Source organism: Tachypleus tridentatus, chromosome 10, assembly GCF_004210375.1.
Source record: "Tachypleus tridentatus isolate NWPU-2018 chromosome 10, ASM421037v1, whole genome shotgun sequence".
Taxonomy (NCBI): domain Eukaryota; kingdom Metazoa; phylum Arthropoda; class Merostomata; order Xiphosura; family Limulidae; genus Tachypleus; species Tachypleus tridentatus.
This window is the reverse complement of record NC_134834.1, coordinates 189,932,173-189,952,293: the sequence shown is the minus strand read 5'-3', so window position 1 is coordinate 189,952,293 and position 20,121 is coordinate 189,932,173. Positions and strand designations below refer to the sequence as shown.

Here is a 20,121-nt window from a genome sequence, read left to right as displayed (position 1 = left end):
GAAAGGCTAGCGCACGTGACTTTGCGAGAAAATCTGAAAAAAAAAAACTTTCTCAAGAAATTCGCCAGTAACCAGTAACCATGGATAAAAACAAATCGAAAGAACGAACTTAGGCTTCATGTAATAGATGAGTATGCATCTTTTTCTTGGAATTTTGAGCTATTTTTTTAATGGCCTGTATTTATACAGAATTTACATATTTGTCAAATACTCTTTAAATAAAGGTTCACTTTAACGAGCAAAAGACAGCTCCAAACACCAAACATACGCCCTCTCAGTTGCACAGCAGTATGTCTGCTGACTCACATCGCTATAAACCGGGTTTCGCACCCTTTGTGTAGCTTTGTGCTTAATTCCAAACAAACCAAATACCTTACATGTGATCCGGTATTTTGTTTGTTGTGTTAGAAGGTCCTCAATAACGTCCTCAAGTTATAGAATAAACAAGATAAAAAAAAAAAACCCTCCAGTGTTACTATTAGTTGATTGGTTGACTTTTCTTGGTGCAAAGCAAATAGGCTATCCGCACCAAACAACCGGTAAAAATGTTGGATTAAAATTCTCTAAATTATCACGATATTAATATGCTTTGCATGACCTGTGGTTAGGACAATTGATTCGCAGCCTTTAGGTCGCAGGATCGAAACCCGCCACCTAAGATGTTCGCCCGTTCAGTCGTAGAGGTGTTATGATGATAGTGCCAATGGCACTTTTATTCGTAAAGAGTAGGCCAACAATTAGTGATATGTGATATTAAGTAGCTAGCTGCCTATCCCCAGTCTATCACTCCAAAACTATGGATATATAACCCTTGTGTTGCTCTACGCTCAGTTCGACACCATCTCTAACAGCTGCTGAGGTACCCTGTGTATCTTGTATAGAAAATGGTCGACCTCATACGTTACTTTTCAGTTGTTTCTAATGTATGTTTTAAGAGATAATTGCATTCAATTACTTAATGTGTTTCGAGTACATGTGTGTATGTTTAAAGCAAAGCCATATCGGGCTTTCTGCTTTGTCCACAGAGGAAATCTCACCACTGATTCTAGTGTTGTAAATCTGAAGATTTACCGCTGTCCCTCGGGGGGACTTGTATTTAGAACTTTGGCACAAGTTTGCTCAATTACTATCCTAATTTGGATCTTACAGACCTGAATTACTTTTGTCTGACCAAAAGGGGGAAGTAAGTAAGACCCATCCAGCGTTAACATCAATTAACGAGTATCATTCCGCAAGTAGCAGTTGTAGTATTGTTGAATCAAGTTAGGACTTTTTCAATCCTATAAAACGATACATAGATACAGATGTATGAGTTCATATTAGAAAACTGGTAGAAAGAGAGAGAGAGAAGGTACAGGGAGAAGAGAATAATAATTCAGTGAGATGAAGAATTGAAAGATAGAGTTGAAGGTTAATGTAGTTAGAATATGTTAAAAAATTAGGTTGTTAAGATATGAGAAATCAACACCTGATAGAGATGTCGGAGAACATAAAAGATAGAAATGATGAAAGAAGGACCATCCGAGTGTGTGTGTTTCTTTATAGCAGGTGGCCCGGCATGGCTAGGTGGTTAAGACATTTGACTCGCAATCCGAAAGTCGCGGGTTTGAATCCCCGTCACACCAAACATGCTCGCTCTTTCAACCGTGGGGGCATCACAAATTTACAGTCAATCCCACTATTCGTTGGTAAAAGAGTAGTCCAAAAGTTGGCGGTGGGTGATTATGGCTAGCTGCTTTTCCTCTTGTCTTAGACTTCTAAGTCGCGGACTGCTAAAGCAAGTCGCTCTTGTGTAGCTTTGCGCGAAATTCAAAACAAACAAACAAAAAAATCTGGTGAAAAAGTAGTTTAGAGAAATGTGTTTGGAAATATAGAGACCCTCTCTTTGGGAATTATAAGATTAAAGCAGAAATAGTAAATAATATTGTTAAAAAAATGTTGGAGTGAAAAACTTTGTTCGAAGTTCGAAAAACAATATGTGTTTATGTTATTTTCCAAGGTACAGTTTTAGACAGTAGAATAAAACCCCTATTTTAGAGGGACTAATTATTTACCATACTTATTTTAAAAGTCCAACGAGTAAAATTCCTAATGTCTGTATTTTTAATAATATAATTATTGTTGTCGGTATGGTTGTGCGTAATGTTGCTGCGCAATATCCGGGAAATTGCGTAAACATTAATCCACGTCTATTTATACTATGTAAACGATATTGTATCAGCCAAAATACGAGCATCGAGAAGAAAATTGGTTGTTGAGAAGCTTGTTTGTTTGTATTTTGAATTTCGCGCAAAGTTACACGAGGGCTATCTGTGCTAGCCGTCCCTAATTTAGCAGTGTAAAACTAGAGGGAAGGCAGATAGTCATCATCACACACTACGAACTCTTCGGTTACTCTTTTACCAACGAATAGTGGGATTGACCGTCACATTATAACGCCCCCATGGCCGAAAGGGCGAGCATGTTTTGTGAGACGGGGATCCGAACCCGCAACCCTCACATTACGAGTCGAACATCTTAACAAGCTTGGCCATGCCAAATCTGTTGGGAAGCAACACGGTTTGTTCTTATTGGTAGTATTGAAGAGAAATCTGAAACGTGTATCTACCTAAAAATGTTTATATTTAATACTTTAAATATACAGACTTAAACGAACTGATTATCGATAGTTTACATAAATACATATACCTACACACATTTCAACAAACTGAGTATTGATAGTTTACATAAATACACATACCTACACAAATTTCAACAAACTGGCTGTTGATACTTTACTTCCAAAAACATATACGAAGGAACATTTCAACGAACTGACTATTGATTTTCAAAAGCTAAAGATAACAAATTTTTCTCAGGCAGAACAAGAACAAAGTTAAATACGAAATAAATGTGTAAAAAATTACAATAACCTTTTAAATTTATGAATATTGATTAAAATTGTTTTCTTTTACAAACACTACTTTATATTTCTTTCTCGAGAAGCAAACTAAAATCGAAGACACGTTGAATTTTTGGAATGATTTAAGTCTTAAATTTCCATGTTGAGAAAAATATTTTCATTCTAACATTAAACTTAACATAAAATATATGTTCAGATATGTGTTCATGAACACACATCAAAATACGTTAATAATTGTTGATATGTAACAACCGAACAACACGATCTGTAAAAGTACCATCAAACGACAGCTCTTAGAACTAGGCTAATGACATGAGTTCTGTTACGTACTGTGGTGACATCTAGTAGCTAAATCTTAATATTTTTATATACTTATGGTAGGTTTTATTATTGTGTATTTTCTTATAGCAAAGCCACATCGGGCTATCTGCTGAGTCTCCCGAGGGGAATCGAACCCCTTATTTTAGCTTTGTAAATCCGTAGACTTATTATGTGTGTGGTTATTGTGTGTATTACTAATGCATATCCATATGATAAAATTTTTTGTTATGTCGTTTGGATCACCAAAACAGCCTTCGACGTCAACATCTGTAAAACCCCATTGTGTGAAACTATTTATAATTACACGACAGAGACTCACTCGACGTCTTATGAAAAAAATTAGCTTAAAACAAATACCACTTGATGAACAGTACTGTGAAATAAAAAATCTACACTTACATTATTAGGTGACATGTAAGTAAAGTTGAATAATAAGCAAAGTTTACACTTTTAAAGTAAGTTATTCCAAGTTATCAGTAGAACACTATTTTATCTGTTTGATTAATTTCAATAGTATAAAATTTCCAATAAAATCACTGAAGTTAAGACATGTTTTTTTAAATTCTTTTTTGTTATTTTCGTCAAATCTAAAACTTATGATGAACATTCAGTGAATCTAAATCTTGTAATCACAGTTAATTAGATATAAAACTTTTCATTAAGAGTAGTTGGATTTCAAACTCATGATTAACATTCGTTAGGCCTGAATTTCTTGATTAATATTTGTTGGATCTGAAATTTATGACCACCGGTTGTCGTATTTAAAACTCGTAATCAGTAAGACTGTAGTTTGGATTTTCTACCTTTCCCTGGTCATCGGGCCTACCTCCCTGCTGCTGTTAACATGTACAAGATTGCCTGGAAAGTATCGTAGAACATGGCGCTAAGATTTTTAGTCTGAACAGCGCCTTAGTTTTGGTTATATATTGTTGCTAAAGTTATTTCAGAACAGGTCTAAATACAACTTGGCATAATCAGTGCCCTTTTAGTCACATTTTCTTTTTATGTTTTTATTATTAGTACCCGTTGTGTACTTCTTAACACAGAGTCCGTCAGTAGGTCAGCAATGAGTTTACAGTGTTATAACACAAAATTTGAGGTTTAATTCTCCATGGCAGACAGAGAACAGGTAGTGTACTGTGTAGCTTTGCGCTAAAACGAAACAAATAAATGGTTATCTCGAAGTTCACATGTGTTTTTCACGTGTCCCATTTCTCACAGGCCTTATCATAGTCCTATTATACAACGCGTCACCTAGGGAAAGTTAAATCTTTGTCCTGTTTCACAACGTGGACGAATTAAGCATTTAACGAATCTGAACGTACTTGTCGTGATGAAGCGAGAAAAAGAACCGTGTAAAGTTTTTCTAGCCTTATTGGTATTTCTTGGTAAGTGTCACGTGATTTAGTACTCGTTACAAGAAATTAAATAAATATTATCTTGTTTATTTAATTGAATTTTATCTTTAATAAATGATTTGATTTGTTTTGGTTTTAAGTTACATAATGAGTTATACGTTCTCTACTCGTTATGGTTATCGAATCCCGATTTTTAGAGCTATAAGACATTAGGCTAAGCCAGCGGAGGGCTGGGTGGTGAGGCTTAATAGTTAATTGTCTTTTGATTCTTTGTTTGTTTGTTTTGAATTTCGCACAAAGCTACCCGAGGGCTATCTGTGCTAGCCGTCCCTAATTTGGCAGTGTAACACTAGAGGGAAGGCAGCTAGTCATCATCACCCACTGCCAACTTCTGGGCTACTCTTTTACCAACGAATAGTGGGTTTGACCGTCACAATATAACGCCCCCACGGCTGAAAGGTCGAGCATGTTTGGCGCGACTGTGGGGCGAACCCGCGACCCTCAGATTACGAGAACACGCTTGGCCATGCCGGGCCTTGTCTTTTGATGTGAGTGAAATAAAATTTTTGTATTCATTGTAAGTTATAGTAAGAAAAGTTAAACAGCGTTTGGTAAAAACTAATTATTATGACATATCCTTTAACTCGTTACATCAGACCTGAAACACATTAATGTTACGCTTTATGTATGAATATTAGGCTTACGACTGACGAACAGTCAGTCTCTTAACTAAAAAAGTTTCAATTTCTAAAATGAAATTTTACTGATGAAATTGGAAAAGTTTGATCTTAGTTTATTGACTTTAATACGATCCGTACCACTTTTTAAAGTATGACCGGAATACAGAAAAGTGGTCTTGTCTCCAAAACTGGGTAATATAACATGACTTTGGTCTTGCTTACAGATTTAAAACGAAAGGGCATGTGGGCTTTCGTGTTTGTCTTCTGTTAAGGATAACTGAAGTAAAATGAGAAACCCCTTAAAACATGGACTACTGTTATTTTCCCTCTTTCAAAAACCCAAGAAGAACAAAACTGAAAAAACAAAACAAAAAAAAAACCCACAAACTCATCACTCTAGTGACACGGCGATGAGTGAAGGTTTCATCATCTGGAGTAGGTACAGCACAGAAAGCCCATTGTGTAGCTTTGTGCTTAACTGCAAAGACACAAACAAACTGTATTAAATAAAGCTTCAGAGCAAATGAATAAAAATAATAAATTAAACACGAAAAGAATTTTTAATTTGATCGAGATAGCAAGGCTTTCTGGACAAAGTAACATGGACAGACTGTCATTCTTTTATACAGAATGCAAGTGTATCATGCCTAAAAAAACATCTGTCCTTGTTTCAAAAAAGCGAACAAATTAAAATAATAATTACAAACAATGATTGAATAACAATCAACGCTAATGCGACACAATGTCCGAGCCGTTTAAACAGAGGATTAGATAATCCATTTGTCACGTCAATTCCATAGGCCTAATTACATTATTTAAAAATACACATTGCAGATGAAAATGTAACGCAGCGTGAACACTTTAAGAATTTGAATTTATGTCGTAATTGGCTTTTCTCGAGTGTTTTCCTCACGTCATTATTAAGTCACAACTGCTGAAGACTGAGATTTATTTATTGTTGTAGTGCAACATGAAGTTGAATAATTCTTTCTCGGTTAATAATGTTTCGTAAAGTATTACTCTGTAATTTTTAAAATGTGGACTTTTATGTAGACTGGTCTCGTGCTGACGATTCCTGTCGTGAGATTCTTCTTAAGGATCGTAGTGGAGTTATCAACAGTCCAACTGATCCCAAAACTGGAAAATACCCACCAAATTCCCAGTGTTTTTGGGATTTCTACTCGATAGATGGCATTGCCGATGATCAGGTAATGGGACCGTTTCTAAAACTATCATCAGAATTATTATATATATACAGAATAACATTTAGTAACTAATATAAAACTCCGTCAAAAATAAGGGAAAATCAAAGTTTACTAAATTTGGAACTTCCAATATGCGTTTGAAATTTCATCGTCCGTAAACAGACACGAGTAAAATAAAGGGCCGTCTAGCTTCAGGAAACTAACTACTATCAGGAGAAACATTTACCTTACCTAAAGGTAATTTGAGGGTCGCGGGTTCGAATCCTGTCATACCAAACGTGCTCGACCTTTAACAAGCCGATCTCTCGCTTAGTAATTCAATAGGATGTTTTTCCGGCATGTGAATTATTTGGACACCGTGTCGATCCGTGGTATTAAATACTACCGAACTTACTAGTACAGTTTTCTGGCAGATGAATGGTAAGTTTGAGCATTTAAAACGTTAAAATCCGGGGTTCATTTCGCTGCAGTGGTGAGAGGACAAGAAGCCCCCTATGTGGCTTTCCACCTACAAACAAAACAAACTTATTTGTACATCAAACTAATGTACTTTTTCTTTATTGCAAAACTTCTCAGCTTGTATTCTTTCCACAGCTATTTCCACTCATCAAAGAAACGATACAGTATTGGTGCGCTGATAAAAATCACCTGCAACTGTTTGAACTTATCATAAATCGATTTGCACAGCTGCTAAAAACAGTTGATTCCCATAATGGTCTTTCGTTGTATTTGGTTTTGTGAGATAAGAGACTTCAATTAAATACAGTTAAAAACGAGACGTAGTGACGTCTACAAATTTAATAAGGGAAAATAAAAAACACGAGTACGTTTAAATTTAGTAACTGAAAAAAATATGTTTATAAAGTTGAAAGCGTAGGGTGCGAAAAAAGTGAGGAAACAAGGTAGGAATAGGCATATTGTAATCAAACTTATTTCGTATAATCTCACAAGGGGCGTGTTCCACATTATGCCCATGCTTACTTTGTTTATCCTTTCTCTCCTATGCACAATAAACTAGGTGGACTAAACTTATCAAACTTAGTTATGTCTATCATACAATTAGTAGAGGTTCCTGTGAATCAAATTATTAGAGACAATATATGTACTATAAAGTCTGTTTATACAACACTACAAAAATATATGACACCTGTTGGAGCCACAACTTGTATGTTGTGTTTTTTTACAATTTATCTTTCCTTTTGCAAATCCATGAGAACGAAACGAGATTTCGTTCATTCGCTATTTAAGTGGATAAAATTACAATACAATAAAATAAATAAAAATCCTAAGAAGTTTTTGTGTATTGACGTCACGGATTAGTTAGTGGAAAAATAGAAGAATGAAAGACACGTTTGTAGGTACCCATAACTTGTATAATATCATTAACACAGAAGTCAGATGTTGAGCACATCTATTTTTATGTTGCACAAAAGAAATTTTATTACATCACGCCCATTCCTTCCTTGTTTCCTCACTTTTTAGTGCATCCTAGCATGTGGTTTCTGTTATCGTTCTATTTTGTGCACTTATAACCAAGGTAAGTCTGTTTGTTACACAGCTAGAAACGTTAAACAACGTTAGTCAGGAAGTGAGATTGAGAAATTTGTGGTTTGTGATTTTTTTGTATCTGTTTTGCTGACTTCCTCTAATTGTTCCATGGTTTGTTTATCACCTAAGGGTGTCTCTCAGATACTTTTGAAGACTTGTTATTTGGTGGTTAAACACGTTCATGAGTAAGTAATGTGTATTGTGTATTTGTCACATTCCTACTGTGCTTATAATATTGGGTTGAGGAATAATTCGTGAGCGTTTTTTCAAGTTAAAAAATATATTCATAAATGAAACGCTTTCGCAAAATATTTCATGTCGTTTGGTAGATAATTTTTTGCTCTAATAGATGGTGTGTTTGATTTTCATATGTCTTTAATTTTTGCTTTCATTTTCAGCTCATTAAATGGAATGTCAAGTGGACAAAATCGACACCATCTGCTTTTCGCATTTAATTTCTTGCAATTTCGTTTAAAACAATGCATACTATATACCTAGGTATTACATGAAATAAAGTATCATAATAAATGTTTTGGGTGTAATGTGTTCATGCATTGAAGTATTGTATAGTCTTGCATGTAATGCTTGAATGAAATTATTTAAAAACGCTCACGAATTATTCCTCAACCTAATAGTTTGCATAACACGATTTCTTCGTCCAATAAAAACTCTCGAAACTGTAAATTAAAGAAGTCTTACAGGAAAATATATTGCGATGAAATGAGTGTATTTATAGATTCAAGCCATTTTTGGGATGAGCAACACATATCAAAAAACTTTATGTCATCAATATTATTTGGGGGGTGGATGTTATAATAGATCGTGTTTCTCTACACATTAATCTAACCGCAAAAGAACTTCATTATTATCATGTTCACTCTGATCCAGTTTATTACCTTTCGATTTCTGGATCTGGAGATAGAGTTGAGTGATAACTGTAACTATGACCACGTGGAGTTAACCAATCGAATCGGACGACCTGTTCCACTAAAACGTTTCTGCGGAAATGAAATTCCGCCGTCAGTAACGGTTCCGGCCAGGAAGGATCTACGGATGTACTTCTTTAGTGACGAAATTTACGAATATAAGGGCTTTTCTATAGAATATAAAGTCGTCTACAATGACGGTAAGTAATCGGTAACTTTTTCATCAAAAATTCCAAGCAGCAACTGCAGATACGATATAATTTATATTTTTCATTCGGCCTAATTTATTGCGACGTGTACAGATTGAATACATTCAGGCCAATTTCTACAACACTCAAAGATTACACCTTGTAAAAAATTTTTTACTTTTTCTGGGCAGAAAATGTTATTTCCCAATTGCTTATGCCTAAAGTAAATGGAAAAGACCTATTTTTATCTTCAAACTTTGATTTTGTAACTTGGGAGCTTATAACGAAAACATGATGGGAGACAATATTTCGGGGTTGATACGTGAAAGTGATTTCTATTACAGTCGTAAATCTACAAAAACTTCTCACTTTTAAATATTGCTGTATAACTTTAGAATAAATACATGTACATCTTGATTCATGTGTTGTTTTATTCAAACCTTATGTAAATAAAAATGTGCACATTTGCCCGTTTTTACATATAAAATAGGTTAATTTCTAAATTTCATTATTCAGGTCACAAAAGCAAATTTTGAAGAGAATAATGGCCATTTTCTGAACTTTTACAACATAAGCAATTAAGAAATAACACATACTATACAGGAACAAAATTTGTGTTATATAGTATTATGAATCGCATATTGCCACAGCGTTTGGTCCCCCGCTAGTACAACGGTAAGTCTTCGGATTTACAATACTACAATCAGGGATTCGATTCCCCTCGGTTGTCTCAGCAGATAGCCTGATGTGGCTTTGCTATAAGAAAAAACACACCCACTGGGTCTTTGTTTTGTATACCAGCGCCTCTGTTTAGATTTCCATGATCCTTATTCATTGTATTTTCAGTCGATTTTAACCTATAAAAGAGTTGACCATTTTCGTCAAAGGCGTAGAATTGAAATAGGCCTAATATTGATTAATATGCGCTGATTCGTTAACAAATAAAAGCACATGGCGCAGAAACGTGGACAATGTAACCTCAGAAGTGTTTACTTATTCACAGATAGTTTTTAATGTATTTAAACTCGCATAGAAAAATAACTTTTACGTTTATTAAGATAATATCAAAAGTATATCACATTCTTTATTTAAAAGAAATTAAAAATAGATGGATAATGTAAATCAGCACTTATAAAGTATAATAGGATTATTTATCTGGAAACACAAGAATAGTTTTATAACGGTATTGCAGCTGTCAGTCTTATAGGTGAAATTTATATTTTATTGATTCTCTTTATCTTCAAGTTAAGTGTCCAGAGGGAGAGTTCCAGTGTCGTACTGGTCAGTGTGTGGAAGAACACCGTGTGTGTGACACTTTGGACGACTGCGGAGATGGAACTGATGAACAACAATGCAGTGAGTTGTTTGTTTTTGAATTTCGCTCAAAGCTACTTGAGGGCTATCTGCGCTAGCCGTCTTTAATTTAGCAGTGTAAGACCAGAGGGAAGGCAGCTAGTCATCATCATCCACCTCTAACTCTTGGGCTACTCTTTTACCAAGCTTGCCCAAAACATTTTACCCTCACCTGTCGCTCAGTCCACACCCCCGCTAAAATCTGCTGTGAACGTTCTCGTTTTTCTTTTTTGTTGTTTTTCTAAATATTCTGATTAAATAAGCCACCATGGGGTCAAAGAAGGATAATGAAAGCAGCAAACCAAAAGAAAAGTTGTTAGAGCCACAATAGAGGTGAAAAAATGTCTCATAGCGAAGTATAAGAGTGGTGTTCGCATGTTTAACCTTGCTACACAGTTTGGTATGGTGAAGTCTACAGTCTGCACAATACTGAAAAATAAAGAGGTCATCAAAGGAGCTGATGTTGCAAAAGGAGTGACAGTGCTTACGAAACAAAGATCACAAACAATGGAAGAGGTTGAAAAACTGTTGTTGATTTGGGTAAACGAAAAACAGTTAGCTGGTGATAGCATTTTTGATTCCATCATTTGTGAGAAAGCAAAGCAGTTGCATGCTGACCTCCTGAAAAAATCCCTGGAATGAGTGCTGATAAAAGTGATGCCTTTAAGGCTAGTAGGGGTGGTTTGAAAAATTTAGGAAGAGAAGTGACATACATGGTGTGGTGAGACATAGGGAGGGTGTCAGTTCTAACAAAGACGCTGCTGATAAATTTGTTAGGGAATTCAAGGACTATGTAGAAGCTGAGGGTTTTATTCCCCAACAAGTATTCAACTGTGATGAGACAGGCATCTTTTGGAAGAAAATGCCAAAGAGGACCTACATCACCAAGGAGGAGAAGTCACTGTTAGGACACAAGCCAGTGAAGGACAAACTAACTTTATTGTTATGTAGTAATGCAAGTGGGGACTTAAAACTTAAGCCTCTGCTTGTGTACCATTCTGAGAACCCGAGAGTTTTTAAGAAAAATAATGTCCTGAAAAGTAAACTAAATGTTATGTGGAGGGCTAATAGGGGCAATCAAACAATTTTTTATGGAGTGGGTCCATGAAGTGTTTGTACCAAATGTAAAGAATTATCTCACGAAAAAACAGGTGCCACTCAAGGCCCTTCTTGTGATAGACAATGCACCTGCTCACCCACCAGGCTTGGAGGGCGGGTTGGTGGAGGAGTACAGTTTCATTACGGTGAAGCTCTTGCCCCCTAACACGACTCCTCTCATTCAGCCCATGGACCAGCAGGTCATATCGAACTTTAAGAAACTCTACACCAAAGCACTGTTACAAAGGTGCTTTGAAGTGACCTCTGACACAGAGTTAACCCTCAGAGAGTTCTGGAAAAATCACTTTAATATCCTCCATTGCTTAAGGATCATAGACAAAGCCTGAAGGGAAGTGTCTTTGAGGACCATGAACTCAGTCTGGAAGAAATTGTGGCCAAACTCAGTAGTAGATAGAGACTTTGAAGGCTTTGAGGCTGAGCCTGTTGTCGAGGATATTGTCTCACTAGGCAAGTGTATGGGCTTGAATGTGAGTGGTGATAATGTGGAGGAGTTGTTGGAAGACCACAACACTGAGCTCACCACGGAAGAACTCCAAGACCTTCAGAAGGAGCAGCAACAGAAAGTAACTGAGGGAGTGTTAACAGATGAGGAGGAGGGAAGGGAGGATGTTCCTAGTTCACTAATCAAGGAAATGTGTGGAAAATAGGGAGAGTTACAAAGCTGTAGCAAACCGAAACATAAACCTTTTCAATGACAATGTCACGTCTTACTTCAGAAACATTTTAAAATGCAGGCAGAAACAAACCTCATTAGACAAGTTTTTAGTGAGAAATAGGTCTAGTGAGTCTCAAGCAGGTTATAGCGGTCCAAAGAGACGGAAAAGAGAAAGAACTCCAAAAGGAGAGTTACCTGACGTTTTTTATGGAAGGTGATTCCCCTTCCAGACAATAATAACCATCCTACTCTCCACGTTCCTCACTTGGTTGACTTTATGCATGTAAGTATTATTATACAGGTATAAATAAGCAATATATTTACTTAAAATGCTTCATAATGCGTAATTTTGGAGGTGCCACCGTACAGATACAGATAAATGTACAAGAACCTAAAACAACAACAACAAAACAGAAAATTTTAGCCATACAAATAGGGATAGGTTAATTGTTAGGGATAACCTAACAATTGGAGATAAGCTAACAATTAGCGATAGGTTGTTAGATTGATAATGAGGAATACGTTATTAGTTATATATAGGATAATAGTCAGAGACTGCCTAGTGCTTAGAGATAAGCTTATAGTTAGGGATAAGCTAATAATCAGGAAATAGACAAACTGTTGTTCGTCGAATCTATGAGTGGTTTTGAACAACTAGCAACTTTGACTGCTTTCTGTTTGTTTGCACAAAAGTACAGGAGGAGCTCCTCGAGGTTTTGAAACTTTATTTTTTTTTAGCATTATAAGCTCTCAGACTTTTTCGCCATTAGGAAGCAACGACGCAACATTAACTGCAACGGAAAAAATGAATTGAAACTACTTATTAATCACCTGTTTAAGATATATCAAAACGTTTCTAGATAATACAATGTGATAGTTGAAACTATTAACGTTCCAGAAACAGCCAAAACATTTAAAGTTTATGTACTAAGTAAACCACGAACTTCACTCTCGATGTTTTATCCCAAAGATCATCTAACTGAAGAACCGGAAATTTGTGGTTTGACTCCCGTAATACCGGAATTAGGAAACGGTGACCGTATTGTCGGTGGCCGAGATGCTGTAGCTGGCAGCTGGCCTTGGCAGGTCAGCTTTCAATACATTTACACATATCCCAGCGGTCATTTCTGTGGTGGTGCTGTGGTTAACAGGAACTGGATTTTGACTGCTGCCCACTGTGTTAAGTAAGCAGAAGTCTTACCAATACTTCTTCCAATTTACATTTCTAGAAGAAACTGGTTAGTTTACCTTCATATCCTCTCAACTACTGGTGCGTATATGTATGTGCTCTCTTTGTATTTTTAGAGCAAATCCACATTGAGCTATCTGTTATGTCCACCACAGGGAACCGAAGAAGGCACTTATCTTTATTATTTCAACTAATGATTCCAGAAGAAACGGATTATCTTATCTTAAAATAAAAAAATACCCTGCTGGACAGCGGTAAGTATAGGGAATTACATCGTTAAAATCAAGGTTTGATTCCACGTGGTTCACACACTAAAGAGCCCACCATAATTGTATAGCAGGACTTACTCTCTTTACAAACTGATGTAGTACATATACAGTTCTATAGTGGAAAGTATGGTGGAAACGAATGTTGTGGCTCAAAGAATAAGAAAAAGCTCGAGTTCGTTAGCTTATGAGAAAAATGGACGCCATGGGTCCATTTAATCTGTATCCTACACAATACATATCATATGAAAGAAGTGCTATAAAACCCCTTTGTTTTTTAGATTCAATATACTTATTAAAATGTTTGAGTGTTTTTCTTATAGCAAAGCCACATCGGGCTATCTGCTGAGCTCACCCAGGGGAATCAGACCCCTGATTTTAGCGTTGTATATCCGTAGACATACCGCTGTATTAGCGGGGGGCATGTTAAAATGTTAGAAAAACACGTAGGTTAAAGAAGTTTTGATAGTTTGGTTTGTTTTGAATTTTGTGCAAAGTACTCGAGGGTTACCTGCGCTAGACGTACCTAAATTAGTAGCGTAAGACTAGAGGGAAGGCAGCTAGTCATCACCACTCATCGCTGACTTGGGCTACTCCTCTACCAACGAATAATGGGATTTATCGCACATTATATTGCTCCCACGGCTGAAATGGCAAGCATATTTGGAGTTATGGGGATTCGAAACCGCGACACTTAGATTACGAGTCGAGTGCCTTAACCACCTGGCCATGCTGGGACAGTCTTGATAGAAATTAAATAGAAGCACTGTAAAACCAACCGCTTTTGAAAGGTGGGCCTTTCGAAAGGGCTCGTGTTAGAGGGTTTCTATTTCATTTCTGTATATTTGATATACATAGTTCCTGAACATACATTAATTGTTTTGTTTTGTGTATCTTAAGAAAGTTTTTTTCATTACTATATTTGTTATATATTTCTTAAGTATAAGGTTCCATGTTTATTTTTGTACATCCATATAAAACCCTAATAAATGCGAATCCTAATCTGTTATTGATTCAGCACTTTGTGCACGCATGAAAAATACTCCATCTATGTAAGATGCCTACTTCTGTTTCTTTGACTTGGTCAATGATAAGAGTTGGTATCCAACGAAACTCGGTGACAAATGGTTTCGTTTGTCGATAAGAGCAACGCTATACAATGTTTTATCCATGTTGTACTAATTGCGGGGAACCAAATCATCGTTATTCGTGTTATATGTTCTCAGAGTTATCGTTCAGGTACTAGAAGCCTGTGACAAGTGATAAATCGAATGAGAGATTGGGCTAATGTTTATATTTTAAGACCCTGGTCACTAAAAAACCTACTCCTCTAGGCGTAGGGCCAAATTTTGAAATATTACGTCCAAGAGGGTGTTCATTGGTAAAAATAAACTCTAGTATTCACAATCTTTTTCTTTCAGATATGAAATCCATGAAATATTAAAAATATATAGCTGAATGTAGCAGTAATGGTTTTAGAGGTCTCAGCGTTTCCATATTCTCCAGAAACAAATTATACACCTTGATTTATTCTAATCTAATTTGATTTTGACCTCTCAGGTCATTTGTCCTTCTCATTACTGTTATTTCTCCACTTTCATCATCACTTTCAATTGAAATGATTTATTTTATTCGGGTGTGAATTAAAAGATAAGCACCACATACAAACACCACAGTCTCCTTTCTTTCTACCTTTACGTTCCTGACAAGATATTTTGCAGATTTTACTTGTGTGTATAATTGTTCAATCAGAAGAAGAAACTTTTTAGGTTGTATTATTGGATTAGAGTTACGTAGTCTGGTGCCTCCAATCAGTTTCTCAGATCAGAAATCATTTTTCGAAATCTGGATCGTTTTTTTTTTGCGCCGGGGGGGGATTAATATCTTAAAATGTTGCGTGATAAAGAATTCAGAAGCATCGATGCTACACACTTGTATAAATATAAATTCACAGTGCTTAAAATATCGCACATGTATATGAGTGCACCTTTAATCAACTAATGGCACATAATCTACACGATTTTAGGGTTGCAAAATAAGTTCTTTAGATGGATGATGGCGTTTGGTGAATGCAAAGTATCGACTTAATGGGGTAAACTAAAGAAAACTAACTACAGAGTTTAAGGGTTAAAAAGTAAACCCATCAGAAGGAAAATGAGAGCTTTGGTGAATGCAAGGTTCCGACATGATGGGATCAACAAAAGAAATCTAACTACACGGTTTAAGGGTTCCAAAGTAAACCCTTCAGAAGGAGATAAGCGTTGGTGAATGCAAGGTTCCGACTTGATTCGATCAACAGAAGAAACTTAACTATACGATTTAAGGGTTACAAAATAAACTCATCAGAAGGTAGATGACCTTTGGTTAATACAAGGTTCCGACTTGATGGGATCAACCAAAGAAACCTAACTGTATGGATTCTTCTTCTTTAGGTCGTAATAAGTTAAGAAAATTCTCAGTGGGACATCTTTTGTTGTAGGGATAAATATAAAGAAGAAGTACGCATTCATTTCGGAAATCATCATCGGTGGATGGCAGACCCGCAAGAGGTTCTCCGGTATCCTACAGATTGGTACTTCTATAAGTGGGTGAGTTCATGATGTCTATTGCTTTATTTACACTTATAAATAAAATAACCCAGTACTAACTTTAAGGATGGAATAAATCATACTTTTAACCAGTGAACTCTTTACTAATTAAATTTGGTAAATAACATATCGTTTTTTAGGGTAATTTTGGTGACGTACACATGTTGGATATCTAGTTTTCACAGACAGTTGTTGTCATTATCTGAAGGTTATTGCATTTTTAAAACTGAAACTTTGACCCCTCCACTGCCTTTAACCTGGCAGGAGTAGCCTATTGAAACCTAACTGTACTTAAATCAAATATTTCTTTTAATTGAAAAAATGAAATTATATTTAACGGTATGTGTAAAATATTATAAATAGATATGATTGTAATTTGAAAGTAAAATCACTTCCCAAAAGGAAAATAAAGGTAATATTAATTTTTGTTTATTCAACTAAAAAACCAAATAATATTTCAATAATATAATCGTGTTATTTTTTCATTTCTTAAACCGAAGAATAAAGTTATGTTTTATTAATACGTGTAATACTAAACGTATTTTTGAAGGAAGACATAGCATTAGTCAGATTCAATGCTCCTTTGAGTTTTAATGACGTCATACAACCTGTATGCTTGCCGGAACTCGAAGAACGTGTGGAAGACGGAACTATGGGTCACGTCACAGGATGGGGAAATACGATTGGTACGAGTGTTTGTTTTTTAATTAGAAGCGAAATTATTCTTTGGTTAACATATGGATACTTTCGCAACCATGTATTTTGCTATTATTTTAGTTTCTCATTACACTTTTCTTCTCAGTGTTCGAATTATTTTATAGAACTCTAGTGTCTGTTTCAATCGATTTGCGATCGAATCTTTTTTAGTTTGCTTGAGAGACTTTCAATTTCTGAGAGCTACTTGTAAATCGAATAAATTCTCTGTTGAGTAACAACCTCAGAGCAACCGAACACCTGTGAATTTCCCTCGAACTACTGTTGGTATTTCGTGTATTGACATCCACCACGCAGTTTTCCTTTATCCTATTCTATCACCATTTCTTAACATAGTTCAGAAGAAGAAAAAATATTCTTTCGTCGCCAGTTGATAGAAATTCTATACAAGAACTCACATCAGCAATAAATAAAACATTCCATCCTCCTAGTTAAGTTATGTTGTACTTTATTATTATTAATTTAGTTTGATAGGATAATTCGGGAATTGCAAATAATCAATGATATTTTGCCAGTTTAATTTATTTCTACATATAATACAGAAATTACCATTTGGTTTCCAGTGTTGTTCAAAGGTAATGTTGTGGGTGAGGGGGTCCTTAAAGCTAACATTCAAAGTTGGACATCTCAGTTGTGCTCGGCACGGATAGTACGTAGCGCACCTTTGTGTTTAATAAAAACTTTAATTTTTTTGTCGTTTTTGTTTAAGTTGTTGGATAATCTTTCCAGAAGCAAGTGCCTTTTACGAATGTTTGTTTGTTTTTGAATTTCGCACAAAACTACTCGAGGGCTATCTGTGCTAGCCGTCCCTAATTTAGCAGTGTAAGACCAGAGGGAAGGCAACTAGTCATCACCACCCACCGCCAACTCTTGGGCTACTATTTTACCAACGAATATTGGGATTGACCGTCACATTATAACGCCCCCACGGCTGAAAGGGCAAGCATGTTTGGCGCGATGTGGATGGGAACCCACGACTCTCAGATTACGAGTCGCACGCCTTAACACGCTTGGCCATGCCGGGCCTTTAACGAATGAAAACATAGTACAGAGTTGTCATTTTGTTTTAATCTCTGTTATTTGTTTACATTTCTGCAGTGTCGTTTCAGTTAATTCGCTTCTGCGTATCCCCCGCTAGTACAGCGGTATGTCTCCGGATTTGCAACGATAAAAGCAGGGGTTCGATTCCCCTTGGTGGGCTCAGCAGGTAACCCAATGTGGCTTTGCTATAAGAAAACACACACACACACACGCTTCTGCGTCAATCACAAGATTTTACTGTTAATGAAACTAAGTAAATTTTCTCCCACTATTTTTATTTGCCAGGTACCGGACACAGTACTGTTTTGAAGCAAGCAATGGTACCAATATTTAATTTTGAAGCCTGTTCCAACTACAACACGCCGTTTTCGATAAGCCCAACCAATATTTGCAGCGGAACTGACAATGGTGGAATCAATCCTTGTTTCGTAAGTGTTTCTACAAGCGTGAAATTGCTACATTAGAAGAGTAAAACCGTTAAAGAAGTTACGATACAGGTGGTTCCACCCCGAGAAATCACGGTTACATCGTTGGTAAAAATAAATACGCTAAAAGAAAGTCACATTTTATCTCAATACCATAAATAATTAAAAACACTTTATATAATATTGTGGCATTATATGTACATTATATGTGTATATGTAACATGTTTATATATTATATGCATATATGTATATTATATGTACATATATCTTATATGTATATTCAACGTTATTAATGTTAGACAAGAGAAGAATTAACAAGGTATAAGATTTTATATAGAAGTACTTGTGTTCGTGTTTGTATTTTGACTTTTTGCTTTCCTGGATTCGTTTTGTTAACCCACTATAAACAAAACCTATTTTCTGCGGGAGTTGTCTGAATCACGAGCCATTCATAAATCAACAGGAAGAAATATATTATATTTTTTGTGCTTTTTGTTTCTATTGAAAAAAACGTTAAATGTCCTTTTTCCCTTCGCCTCCCAGTGGCTCCGCGGAATGTCTGCGGACTTACAATGCTAAAATCCGGGTTTCGATAGCCGTGGTGGGCAGAGCACAGATACCCCTTTGAGTAGCTTTGTGCTTAATTCAAAATAACAAATAACCTTTTCCCTTCCACTGGCACAGCGATATATTTGCGGGCTTACAACTCTAGAAACCTGGTTTTGATACCCGCACCGTGTAATTTTGTGTTTGAGCTACAAACAAGCAAATAATTCACGAAAAACAAACAACATATTAAAGATTTAGAGGTTCTTTGGTTTATCGCCAAATAGTATAAAATGAAAATAACCAAGGGCGGTGGTAAGGGTATTCTGCTGGGACTAAAGCTACTCCAAAAGGTGCATTAGTTTGTGTTGTAGCCCTCGCACTCCAAACGATGCTCACTGTTAAATTGAAACTAAAGAATACAGTCTGTGTGTCCACAAGATGCACAACTCACTCCCTCAGATTGCGGTCGAATTCGTTATAGTCCTCTTCATCGGAACGAGGTTGGTGTCACTCCTAAAAATAAAGCCTTTCTAAATATCAAACAAACAAGTCTCGCGTGTTTATTTGTTTTGAATTTTGCACAAAGTTACTCGAGGGCTATCTGCGCTAACCGTCCCTAATTTAGCAGTGTAAGATTAGAAGGAAGGCAGCTAGTCATCACCAACCACCGCCAACTTTTGGGCTACTATTTTATTAACGAATAGTAGGATTGACCGTCACATTATAATGCCCCTACAGCTGAAAGGAAAAGCATGTTTGGGTGATGTGGATTCGAACTAGCGACTCTCAGATTACGAGTGAAGTGCCTTATGTACTTGGCCATGCCGGGCCGTGAGATTGTTAAGAGCTTAACCTTGCAGGTGTTTAAACTGGGATACGGACAAAGTCTCACCCAGATTTTATTTGTAGTCTACTTTTTTATTTATTTTTTTTACATTTTGAAGACATCTTGAAAGTTTGCTTGCATGCAATTTTAGGTCTGTTTGTTTTAATGTGGGAATCTAATTAGTTAGGTAATTTGGTAATTATGGATTGCCTTTTTTAAGATTAGAAATTACACATTGTTGCAAAAAAGTCGGTACTTTGTTGCACAG

At 36.1% G+C, this 20,121-nt stretch overlaps 1 protein-coding gene across 1 annotated transcript in view; it reads left to right on the top strand.

Moving 5' to 3' along the window:
- The first annotated feature begins 4,461 nt into the window (after positions 1 to 4,461).
- The window catches only part of LOC143227819 (chymotrypsin B-like), an 83,907-nt gene continuing 68,247 nt past the window's right edge, over positions 4,462 to 20,121 (top strand). The window contains exons 1-8 of the mRNA XM_076459080.1: positions 4,462 to 4,611; positions 6,315 to 6,469; positions 8,903 to 9,140; positions 10,374 to 10,484; positions 13,226 to 13,439; positions 16,190 to 16,298; positions 16,849 to 16,984; positions 18,339 to 18,481. Of these exons, the coding sequence (XP_076315195.1) occupies positions 4,557 to 4,611; positions 6,315 to 6,469; positions 8,903 to 9,140; positions 10,374 to 10,484; positions 13,226 to 13,439; positions 16,190 to 16,298; positions 16,849 to 16,984; positions 18,339 to 18,481 (1,161 nt within the window). The 5' untranslated portion in view covers positions 4,462 to 4,556. The remainder of the gene's footprint in view (positions 4,612 to 6,314; positions 6,470 to 8,902; positions 9,141 to 10,373; positions 10,485 to 13,225; positions 13,440 to 16,189; positions 16,299 to 16,848; positions 16,985 to 18,338; positions 18,482 to 20,121) is intronic.